General features: G+C 34.5%; 1 protein-coding gene across 1 annotated transcript; it reads right to left on the reverse strand.

Moving 5' to 3' along the window:
- Positions 1 to 8,162: 8,162 nt before the first annotated feature.
- LOC144851984 (lysosome-associated membrane glycoprotein 5-like) lies at positions 8,163 to 13,287 on the reverse strand. Its single transcript, XM_078709662.1, has 7 exons — positions 13,145 to 13,287; positions 11,205 to 11,419; positions 10,978 to 11,103; positions 10,730 to 10,864; positions 9,733 to 9,847; positions 9,222 to 9,416; positions 8,163 to 9,004 (listed from the first exon to the last, which is right to left on the reverse strand). Exons 1-7 carry the CDS (start codon positions 13,200 to 13,202, stop codon positions 8,844 to 8,846), a joined length of 1,005 nt encoding a protein of 334 aa, XP_078565788.1. The 5' UTR covers positions 13,203 to 13,287; the 3' UTR covers positions 8,163 to 8,843.
- Between the last annotated feature and the right edge of the window lie 450 nt (positions 13,288 to 13,737).

The raw sequence follows: 13,737 nt of genomic DNA on the forward strand, positions 1-13,737 counted from the left end.
GTAGTCTTCGAGGTATGCAAATCATGAAAGGTATACTATTTGCTCATCAAAACAACAACCCTCATAACATTCACGTTTAATACAACAAACTTGGTTCAAGTAGATAAATATGATTGATTGATTGTTTGTACTTTATTTTCATTCACCAATTTCTCGTTGGTGATATACTTATTGATTGATTAAATTTAGTCGCCTCGTGTGTCCTTGGAATATTATATAGTGATATTTTTTCATGAAACATTATTTAAAAAACACCAGCTTATTAAATTTATTTGTAGCGCCTGCAATTCACTAGATAGAAAGACAACCCACTTTCCCTGCAACACCTTAATTACCGAAGGTATGCTGCTTGCTATATATTCATGTATGTTCATGATTTAGAATCGTGCCTTGGCTCTGAGCAACTATTCCACCTTTACCATGCTTATACCATATTATCAATTATGCATATAGATGAAAGGTTAAAACATATGAAAAAACATTTGTTAATGGTATTGTCCGAGGGGCTGTAGAGGTTTCTTTTGTTTTTATGTCTACGGCCTTAGTTTTTGTGTCCAACTGAGTATCCTGTGTCTAGACCTATATTATTTATATCCATATCAAAGACATTTAATTTTTTAAATTAATTATTAATGACGTTAAAGCCATTTTACACACATATGTGAAGAGTTTACAAATACAAAAACTATATTCCATTATAAGTCAAGGAGATTAAGGAAATCGTGAATGAGACGATATCGCTGAAGCCGAAGATAGATGAAGAGAAGTTTTTAAATATTGAGATTTTGTCAAACTATTTTGCTAGTAGTCTCTCAGAATGATTCTAGGTACAATTACACGTGTCAATCGCTGATATTCTAATATAAATCAAATTAACTTTACTGAACATGGTTGAAGTGAACACCAGTACCTGGAGATTTCTCATTTGGACCGTCCGAGATGCTAACAAATCTTAAGCTTAATTCACTTCTGGCTTCAAGACATTTGCCATACACTTTCTACCAATCAGGATAGACTGAGAAAATGCCCAGAAATACACTGGTTTCGCAACTCCAAATCAAACTTTCCACCTATACAATACATTTTAGTTTCAATATAATATTTATTGAGATGCTTAAATGTAATCATTGGAAATTACCAGAAATAACATTTTATAATATACCGGATATATAGACTCCCGATTGGATGCGTCATGTGTCGCCTGTAGACGCTTGTTGTTAAACTTTTGACCCACCAGAACACAGGTGCAAAAGGGTATAGCAATTGAAGTGTTCATCAATATCCAATTTATTAAAACGATTCAATAATATGTCAAAAATATAGAAAATAATTTGATGAACTAAGAGCACAAAACAAAACGAGGATATAATGATATTGAGAGAGGTCGGTCATGTCCACATTGTTAAGTCATGCATTTGAATACGAAAACATAATAAAATAATATAGAAAATAAAATGAATACCTAGTCTCTCGGTATCGAACATGCATCTAACGGTTGTCCTCAGTTTGCCTCCGAGCACGAATTACCAAATAGAACTTACTTGGCAATAAACAATATAAACAATAAAAATTATAATTGAAACTAGAATTTAATTTTTGTTTTTCCCCCGTCGTTAGGATCACCTGATATTCTATTCTAATATCATGATTAGATTATCCAGCCATCAAATATCCATCAAATCGATTTAACGTGAATATGTTGGCATAAGGGAGAGTGATACTCAACAATATGAACATGATGAAGCTTCTACCTTATTATTTATTCATCACGGAATTCACGGTCAGCAGGACTGTGATTGACGGGTAAATTTGAAGAATACTGCGAAGAATAGGTGTCAAAAGGAAACTGGAAATCTTTCCCAAAACTCGGTAACATGCGGGCGCCGCCATCATCCTGTTTTCGAATTATGAAATAATTCTGAATCAAACTTTTCTCAAATTTATTCAAGTTCAGAAATGACCTTCATGTTTTTGTATTATTTTGTTGATAATACAGTAGCTTATTAATTGATCGAAAAAAATTGTATTATTAATTTATCGCGATCCTCATAAAAAGTGGTCAATACCATTCAATATTGCATATTACCAATAGCAAAAATCAGAAAACTGAATGCAGTGATATACACATTAGGGGGTTTAAATAAACTGTGTACCGGCTTCGCGTCAATAAGCATTTTGAGGTTCCCTGCGAATAAAATGGACTGATCCTATATTGGCGTGCAGCAAAAAAAAGGCTCTGCAAATTGCTGTATGCATTACTGGTGTTAGTTGAATGATGAAGATGGATTCAAAATCGATTGCTCTATAATAATCTTGCAACAACCTGATAACTACATAACCGTGCAATTTCGAGAACTGGAAAGATGCAAAGACTGTCATTATAAAGACGTGAATGAAACTAAAAGGACAGCTAGCTATGGGAGAGGTAGATGGAGATGTGGGCTCGCAACATAGGCGTCCATCGCCAACATCAGTGCAGCAACTTCTTGACCTTGTACACATTCAAAAGCAAACAACTCATCACAAAAAACATACTGATAAGGTACTTTCTTCGAGATCATTGGCACCATTACCTGCCATTGGACGCAAAGGTGATGGCGGTGATAGCAGCCCAAGAGATACTGATCAAAGGTATTTAGGTCATCGACCTAAAAGAAAAGTTGGTCCATCTAAGTCTTTTCCACCAGCAGAAAATGACGATTTACAGGATGGATATTTTGACTCACCTCGACAAGAAACAAATGCCATAATTTACAAAGAAACGCCTGTTAATAAACCATCTATGTATTCAATGCGGCGGGAAGGAACTAACTATCGTTTGCCACCTCTTTCTGAACTACAAAAGGCAAAAGAAAGGGAGATAAAGGCTTATGAAATGTCTCAGGAAAGGGCTAAAGCGCAAAAACGGAGTGCTAACATTGAATATTATTCAGACGATCCACCACCACCTAGACCCGTCACTAGGGCGGGGTCTCGTATGGATCGACCACGGACGTCTCGCGGTAGAAGAAAAATGCCAAGTCCTGAATCAATGGATGACTATGGTTATATTAAATGCAATAATGAAGTTGAAGTATCGAGTCCTCGTCCTAGTAGGCCACAGCGTCCCAAGTCTGCTAGAGGTCGTCGACAACCTACGTTTATTGGTCGTCCCGACGATTACGGAGACGGTCGTCCACAAGCACCGTCACCCCCAAGCCCGGGTCTTTACAGTGATGACGAAGAATTAAACAAAGAACTTCGTGCAATCGACGGCAGATGATCAAGGTTTGCTTCAGAGCGATAATTAATATGGCAGAATCATTACCGAGAGTAGGCCTATATCAGGACAAGGTCTGTGTTACGTGTACAATATTGCTGCCCTATTGTGAACTATTGCTTGCTTGTGGAATTATAACCAAGTAAAAAATACCAGTATTAACGAATTCAGAATTTCTCTAGAGGAATACTATACTTTTTGTTTCGATAAAGACGGCAATGAACTATTTAAAATACTATTACCATATTTGTTTGGCTACTTAAGAGTTAACAACTTAAAACAACCAATGGTGAACCTCATAGACTCAGTATTATCACTTTATTTTAACCACACTATACTGTTTTAACAATTGTAGCCACAGTATACACACTAAGGACAACGGACAGGGTTTTGAAGACTGGGTTAAAACAAACTCACTGCATTGTTATCTAAGCCTGCAGGACTTTAAAGTGTAATCCTTGGAATTATGAGGTTTATAATATTCACCTAATTATTTTATTTGAAGCACTTTTTATCAAATATGAAATTTTCCAAAATAATTGATAGCTGGTTTCCATTGTTACCGAATTATTACTAATAGTGAATACAAGTATTTGACATGACGACTCTTACGCCACAACACTGAAAGAGTGGCCATGGCTAATCGATAAGAGTCGTTAATAATAGGTCAAATCAATTGCCTAAGTATGAAACATATTGTACCTTATTAAAATATAAACAAAATAATTTGATTAATATTATTTTAAAAGGTACGTGAACAATAAACATTTTATTTTCAAGCTAAACACGTTTTTGTTTGCTAGTTATTTTCCCCTACGTGCACGTGTGTTTACTTTCATAATAATATTCCTGAAACGTAGCCATTTGACGACATCGTCGTGACTTAGTGAATCTGAACAACTGCTATGCCTATGCATGGATTAAAGAATAGAAATCCATGGCCTATGTGAGAACGGGTGACGATACTATTAAAAAAGGGTTTCATTGGTCCAAATCCTCTATCATTACGCCACCGTTGTGTGATAAAGGTAAATTAGTTTTAATCAGCAAAATTGAATAACAGTGTTTTTAACAATTCAACACATTCTACTAAAATGTTGTTGTATATCGTTTTTAATCATAAATTATTCATTTTGCAAAATGAATAAGTTATGATCAACTACAATGAAACCGTAATATTAAACAAAGATACCAATACCATCAACATGGCATTGAAATTTTGAGGTTCAGCAATTCTATACCAACATAAATTACACTTGAATATAGAATAGGCCTATAGTTAACGTTTCTGCGGGACATGCTTTCCTAACTTACGCCTAAGTTTACAATAGAGGTCAAGAGGGACAATGCAATTTGGTAGTTTAAAATATTTACACAGTAAGCCTATGTACATATAAAATGTATACATTCCATGCATCTATTAAAAAAACAACAATGACACCAAACATCATTGTAATATTCCTATGACGACACATACACGTCGAGTATAAACACCTATTTATGAATAGATTATAAGGTATTAGAGACCTCTGTTTAGAATAAAACGATAACAAAAAATAAAATCGTCGGCATAATTGATTACGTCATTCGCGCCCACTATGTTCAATTTACAACAATATTTCTTATAGAATGCTTCATGGCAGGCTCACTCAGTCGCCGCAAGCGATAGGGAAAATATTTATTAAAAATCTATTTTATAGCCACGCCTTCGCCCAATTTATTGAAAATATCATTCATTAAAATCCAGTGACGGTTATATTTTATTTGAGATCAAATTAATTTCTACGATACTACTAGATCAAATGTAAATGAGATGTGCTCACGAGTCGGTTGTCACGTTTTGTCTAAACATAATCAAGATAGTATTGAACTTATTGATGACATTTATAAGTACCGTGTTCTGAATGCAATTTTGATATCATTTACGCACGAGCGGACTTATATAAAGATGTCGGATAAGGAAAACGATCCAGCGAACAATTTTAGCCATCATATACAGCGACAAACATCACAAGACATTCAGCTTCACTTGACAAATACAATTAAATTGAAAATGCATGAATCGTAGATACACTCCGATGGTCTTGTCTGTATTGTCGTTTTCCACATTATTCATTTGCGACATTGTGATCGGCACACAAAGCGAAAGTTACCGAAGCACGATTGATTTCATTTTACTAATAAAAAGATGAGGAAATGTTTCACTCGAACCATGCCTCGATCGATACCCGAACCATGAACCACTGAGTCGAGCCGGCGACTTACGTTCGTTGGAAATAAAATGTTTGCGTAACAATAAAAGTTTTTTATTTTATCAAAGGATGACACATTGCAATTGTTGGGCAGTCAGTCGCATATATGTCAGCTGCTGTCCACCACAAATCAGTGGGGCCTTCTCGTAATACAGGACTTACCAATAGACTTTAATTATGAAAATAAAACGCTGTCAAAATAAATATGATATTTACTTGCTTGGATGTAATGTATAACAGTGATATTATTGATTATGGTATTACAGAGGCCTCCATTATTTCAAATTGGTCACTAAATGCTGATTTTAGACTCCAAACACACCATAGTGATATGTTACCACTATTATTATTGTTACATAAAAAACAGCCTCACAAATCAATACTGTACGCTATCGTTGATAATAAATAATATAAATTTCCCATTATTATTTTTGCTTATTAGGTACTGGAACTTTCCTTTTACATGTTAGATCAGGTAACTATGGAAACAAAGTAAAACCAACGTAGCATAACATTAATATTATTCTGTCTATTGCATGATGACAGCATAAACAATGATTTTATTCCAATTTACAATATCGCAAGGCAATTTAATAGTTTAATGTTGATTGCGTTGCTGTGCTACCAGTCAAAATGACAAACAAACAAACGTAATACTGAAGAGCAATGTCATGGTTTTATGACCGAGAACCCATACTCTAATACGAGTAATTAAAGTAATTAAGTAAATTTTAAACAATCGTTTGATGGGTATTCAAAGGGTAGGCATACTTCCGAAAAAGATACGAATAAAACTGAAAACTCCCCTGCTATAAACTCAGGGGAGGAATATAAAATACACTCTCTTTTCACCAAGACAAAATGGATGAGATGAGTAAGAAGAATGCAAAAGTAAATAAGATATTTAGAATGGACAGCAGCATGGAATGATCTATTTAATGAAAACCGTAAGGTTAGAGTCCCTACACTGTGCAAGTCCAACATAGTATTTTGGCTGTGTGTGTATGTGAGACGCTTTATGTAAACTTTTTTCTCTTTCGTGGGATCAACTCACTTTTATACTGTACTTTCAGTTTTGCATGTAAAATTTTAAAAGAGTGTAATATAGGAGGTCTATGAAATATAATTTACAATGTTCTCTCTTTACATACATATGCATATTTATAATATTAAAACAGACTTAAAATAAATGTATACATCAATATTAAAATCACAAGCACAGAATAAATTCAAAACGACGATAAAGATGGAAAATTCGCCATAACCGATATTTGAACACGGAAAGTTCTTCTTGATATGCAGATTTGTTTACCATTAGACCACTGGGGTTTTATGGTGAATGTCATTTATACTTAATAACCATTCATGCTGTATACCGGTAATTCTTCATTTACAGTAGGTAATATTTGTCGAATGTATACACATAAATTACGTTATTGTTTATGTTTAAGTTCTTGGTCCTTTCACACACAGTGCGACAAGCCGTTACCCGCGGTATCTAGGAGGAGGCGTGAATACAGCAGGTCATGTGAACAGGTGGATGTGTACCGAAAATGAAAGACGCCGCAGAATCATTCACGCACGTAATCTTGGGGACAAAATCGAAATTGACGACGTCATAGACTTATAACCTTCGAATTTGTGAACTATAGTGATGATGACGTAGATTTTATTTCTGGATGGCATGCACAAATCAATATTCAGTCATAAATAATTATACTTTGAAATAGTTCAATGATACAAACATCAATGATGAGAGTAATAATAATTCTTCAATCAAAAAGATACCGACGACGAATTACTATTATGTTCATGTGTAATGGTTCCATCGTAGCCTACCGAATATTTAAGAAATAAAATAATGAAACATAAACGACGCATGCCATCCGCATATTTTATTTAATATTTGTGGGATGCCTGCATAAATGGTGTTCGCTTTGCCAAACTGTTCATTAAAGTTAATAACAAATATTTCTATGTTAATAAGATCGACATTTCCGTTTTGCTTTCATATATTATTGATCAATAACTTCAATTTGTATTTTTAAGTGTATTTACAATTACAACTGGAGACAGCAGCAGGGACGTGCCTACAGCATGGCGATTAGTACAGGGTGACTGATTGATCGATTTATACATTTTCCATCCTTGCGAATAATTGTTTATCCCGCCTTCAAATTACTGTTTAATTACTAATGGTGATCGAGTATTTTATCTGTAAATTTGTAATGATTATATTGTAGTTACGACGGATTGTGCTGAAGTGATTGAACCCCAGAGAAAATGCCCACAGTGCACGCAGTAAATGATCTAAACGTAAATTTAGTTGGATGAGTAACAACAGGGCACCTACCTATACTAATATTAGCTAAAGACTTCGTGCTTGTCATTTGCCTATTGTTAAGATAGCGCCATGGAGATTTAAGTGTATATCAAAGGGTTCTCAGGATAATAAGTATATAGTACCCACTTCCTGCGGCCGCCCTTTTTTATTATCGCTTTTGGTTGTTGCCAACGCTTAAAACGACGCAGAATTGCAATCCTAAGTTTGTCGAGTGTGAGGATTCATCCCTGCATATCCCTGCCGATAAATATCGACGACTGATAATAATCAATAAGACGGTATGGGTGAAAACATTAGAAGGTCACAGTTCAATATCAATTAATTTATTGCTAAATAGGACATGGTAATACTAACATTCAATTTCACATTATATTATACATTTAATATAAATTGAGATACACTGTTTACCTGTGTTAGTTGAGTACACTTTCCCTTGTGGTCTAAATTTGTTCTTATTCGAGTCATGAAAGAGTCGAAATAATCAAACAACTCTTGCTTGACATATTAATAATTAAAACATACACACATGGCACTAACAAACGATCTACAAACTATAATTAAGCAAACCAGTGCACATTTTATAAGAATGGACATCACGGACGGTTACTATGTTTTTATACAAAATAATGACATTATTATAGATTATAGAGCAATGAATACATTAATTTATGTTGTGTTTCGAGATACTTTGCTTCAGTGATTCCCATCGTTCTCTTATGAAAACAGAGTATTCATTTAATGGTTATCCCTACTCATTGCAATGAGCGATTTCAACTCGTACAATTAGGTACTCTAGGTTAATAAAATAATATTATTTTCAGTAGGCGTACGGTTTAATATCTCATTTAATATTGTCTTAGAATCAATAAACGATTTGTATTGATCTGGAAAACATTGAAATAACGCATGAATACACTTCATTTCAACCTACAGTATTATCTAATTACATTCAAATCGTAGTCACAGTAACAACATTCGACGTCACACCTCAGTCTACAGACTTGTAACCAGTTCTGTCGTTGATGGCGCCAATCCGTCTTCCAACTGCATATATGATTATAACGATAAGGATAACGACACCGAGCGTAGCTCCCACGGCCACTGACACGACACTTTGAGACCCAGCATTACCTTCCTCACATTCTTTACCTACAGAATATGGTACAAAATAATGGTTTTAAAAAGTATGAAAATAAAACATATAACATTACTTTATTTTATAACTGTCTATATTAATATGCCTACAAAAGTCGTACACAACTATTATAAACACGGTTTATACAAACGTAATGTGTTCGTTGTCAATACGTAATACATACCTACCTAATATAAATACGTGCACGGACAAAACGACCAAAAAACTTACGGGGTCCATATGTATTGTTCACTAAACTAAATGGCTGAATGTGTAGTTTGATGAATTTAATATCAACTTCATCTTTATTATTGTCTGACGCTGCTGGTAGCTTTAATAGAACATCTTTATCACATGTTTGAGACATGGTATCTGGTGTTTTGAAAAATTCTTTATTAACGCTTGATTGCACAGCCTTTTTTCGAGCTAAAATAAATAAGTAAAATAGTATTTGTTAGTGGTAAAAATATCACTTTCGTCATTACCACCATCGTTAGCTCGCAGTGTTCTCTCTCTCCGCACTTTTTTTTTGTTCTCCTTATCACTAGTCAACACCCTATCAATCACCATCGTTAGATCTCTCAGTTCTCTCTCTCTTTCCGCGCTCTTTTTTCTTGTTCTCCTTATCACTAGTCAATAGGCCTACCCCATCAATCAATCACATAACCCACCTTCTCCCCTCTTTTTTCTAATCCTCCTTTATTCTCGTTGCCATTTATTTATTTCCTTATTCATCACTCACCGTCTTTAGCGTGGTAGAAGTACGTGCTATCAGCGGAATTGTACGTGAACTGTATAGACGTCAACATCCAACACATTCCGTTCTTTGAATTTGAACATTTTACTGAATCATTGATCTAAACGAGAAGAAATACCGTGATTGTTGTCATTTATAATGTTCTAATCGTTCCGCAACCTATGGGTGGCAACCCAATGTTTGGGTGGCGAAAAAAAATTGATGGATCGCGAAAAATTGTTTCCGATGCTAAAACTGGTTATCAATATGAAATAATCTAGTTGTGAAATTTTCCCATATGTTGAGGCGAGTAGCGTACACACAATTGGGAACCAACGACGCTTTTGACGCATAGTTCGTTGTTAATATACATATATACTTTGATGTACCGGCAGTGGGAACTATATTTTTTCCCCCGATAGGTTAAGGCAGAAACTATAGAGGGCGTGCATACATCATGAATATTCATGATGCATGCCTGAGTTCATTACTTGCAAAACATACTGCTGTCGGCGTTACTGTGTACTCCTTTTCTCTCTCAACCATGAATCATTATGACTTTTATCTATATATGCACAATGTTAATCTTTTAATAATTTGGTTTATCTTTAGTAATTTTATTGCGTCATGGCACCTAGTTAACACTGAGTTAGCATACGTCGTTGTTATCTTATACCTCACGTGCGAGAGTACCATTTTCGGCCATTTAGGCGTGCCATTTGACAAAATTCGCTTCGCCATCGCCCCCACCCCCAATTTAATGTTTGGTCACGAGAATTCCTAAAATAGGAGCATGGGGTCGCGATCAAAAAGGTTGCGGAACGCTGTTGTTCTAAACTATTTATGTATTTATATCCTACGAAATGCTGGTGATACGGTAAGTGAAAAGATTAAGTGAATTGATTGTCAGCATACGCTGTCTATAAATATTAAGGTGTAATAAAAATAAATAAATAAAAGTTTATAAGTACTCATGATTAGTAATGCAAAATAGAGTTCGTACCATGTTAAATGTTGTTTGCAGAGAATACCGGTATTTTGAAGGCCAAACGAGTGTAAGTATCGCCTGCTCTTGATTACATGTACCTTCAACTTCAGATTTTGTATCAACGGGAATTGTTGCCTGTTGTAATGATGTCTATGAAAACAAAAACAAGCAATTCAGGAAAGTCGTCCATTACATTTCAGCAACTTCATTCAAGTTGTTTTATTAATATTGTAAAAGTATATGTAAAAATATACAAAAACTACCTTTTTTGAAGAAATGTAATGAACAATCAATTCTGCTTCAATATATGCCTTGATGCAAACTTTACCGGTATCATCATCAAGAACTTGGAACTCATATGGACCAAGTGGTTTGGATGGCACCACCACCTGTGAATGAGGATAAAATAGAGATTGCATCATCAATACGAAAGGGCCTCTTGCTTTACAGTGGTTTTTGGTGACAAAATGTAGTGACGCGAAAGCCTTACCGGTAGTGTGGAATTCATTATATTTGTTGGCTTGACTACAGTAAATGGCTCTACTGATGTAGGTTCTGATGTAGGTTCTGATGTAGGTTCTGATGTAGGTTCTGCTGAAGATTCTGATGATAATTCTGTTGACTTTATTGACTCACTTTCTTCATAGGTTTCTGTAACTGACTGATAATCGATTGAGTCCGACTCTGTACTGAATTGGCCCTTAGCTGAATTGAATAAAATCATATGTAAATTGTTATTTACTTGAGCAATGGTTTATGTTATATTTTGTTAATGTACACATGATTTTCTCAATGGGAACATTTTGGAAAAAAAAGAGTTTGTTAAAGAAACAAATAAATCCTATTTACGAGTTTGATCTGAAAAAGAAATATTTGAGGGTACGTTATTTTGTACACAAATTTGATTACATTATTTTCAAGCGCACGATTAAAAGTTTGAAGTGCACGTGTTCCCTTATTTCGTAGAGTTAAAAAGAAGGAATGATGTATGATATAAGAAGAACAGAAATAAATTGCAAAAACGGTCTTTTCACGTTACGTTGCAGTCCGCACAAAAACGCGTGCGCAATACGAAAACAATTTGAAATTGAAACGCTCAAAATGGCCTGAAACGTGCACTAATGAATTAGAAATCGGTTTTCACTTTCAATTTTCAAAACGCACGTCGTGCGCTCTATACGTTACTAACATTAGGCCTACAAGAAGAGCACGTGTCGTTTAATAGCAGGCTGTCACTAAAAAACCCGGATTTACAAGAAAAATCTTAGAAAAGCAGGTGATACACAGACCTTGCGTCGTATCACCTAAATAACGAATGCCGCAGCATTTAATCCGGTAAGGATTTTGCATAAAGCTCATCAGCAATTTAAGTCGCCGTCATGAGTTGTAACCACAATATATTACATAACGACTCAAACGTGAATACTAATCAAATCCCAAGTGTACACAATCGATTGCCGTGTTCAAACGACAATCGATTGCCGTGTTCAGACGACAATCAAGACTTTATTAGATCATCAGTCAAGAAAATCAAATATCACTGAACGACTCTTGAAAATCACGATTATAATGTTCCAATAAATTTAACGATTTGCAATTTGAATTTCATGTATATTTACAAATTAATACAAATTGTTGAGATTGTAAATCCGTTTAAGAATTAATTAATTTCCAGTTACAACTATGCGGCATGCCAAATGTGTACATTATCATATTCATAACTTTTGCTAATATCTTCATAATGTAAATCGTAAATCATAAATGTGTTACATGACCGTATATTTCACACAGACCAATACACGGAGGGTTTTCACATTCGTTTTTGCTTATCTCTTAATTCTTATAATGAAGTGACACGCATAACGAAGCAAGAAATGAGACGTTATAAAATTAGCATTTAGGGTTGGGTCTTTCAGTTCTTCTCTGTTAAATCACAATTTGAGAAAAAAAAAATTACCCGTCGATTGCAGGCCTTTCTTATAATGATATTGGGTGTATATATATAAATCATACTGTCAAATTATAGAAACAGTGCTCATATTCGGAACATGATTTGGCTTATAACACGCTTTATTATATTAACAGTTTCATTCATACAATCAAAATATACTCATTTGCTAAGTGTAGCATTATCGGTCTCTACATTATACTAGAAATACACACACAGGTATACATCGGTTAGGTTAGTGTAGCATTATCGGTCTCTACATTATACTAGAAATACACACACAGGTATACATCGGTTAGGTTAGTGTAGCATTATCGGTCTCTACATTATAAATACACACACAGGTATACATCGGTTCTCAAAGACCATCGACTGCATTAGCGATCATATTCTGCATGCAAAACGTTCCTTGCACTTTATAGAAACCCTGTATCAATATAATATCAACTAAGTTAATAACAAATATACACTTTGACGCTTACCTACTACAAGTAACATTAAAACGACGACAAGGATGAATATATGATTAGAACACGCCATTTTCTTCTGCTGCTATTTCTTTATAATTCCTTTCGTCTGTCATTGAATGACCTACACTGAATTTGCCCTATTGATTTTGTCACGTGATCAGCTTGACATTCTAAAGATATTGATTAAGAACGTATATATAATTCTCAACAACACCACGCAGCACCGAATATTATAATTATTCACTCGCATTATCCATCTTATTAATAACGAAATATCTATCAAAATTTTTTTCTATATTGATTAAGGCATATTGATGAAAATATTATTATATTTAATCTATTGATCTATCTAAAGAAGTAAAACGGGGTAAAAATCTTTTAATTAATTTATTTTTTGTTGTATTATTAATACGTAATACGTATTTTAGGAGGAATGTTAATGAGTTAGGCATAATGGACTATTCCGCAGTTTTCTTGCCGATACGTAAATGAGGGCGTTGTAATCGTTAATTTCCTACTCTATACTGTAGAAGTAGTATACCCCGGTATTGATGATTTCTTAAGGTTCCACTGATGGAATTTTTTTTTTTTGTCATTTATAGTTT

Source organism: Antedon bifida, chromosome 9 (assembly GCF_963402885.1).
Source record: "Antedon bifida chromosome 9, ecAntBifi1.1, whole genome shotgun sequence".
Classification (NCBI taxonomy): domain Eukaryota; kingdom Metazoa; phylum Echinodermata; class Crinoidea; order Comatulida; family Antedonidae; genus Antedon; species Antedon bifida.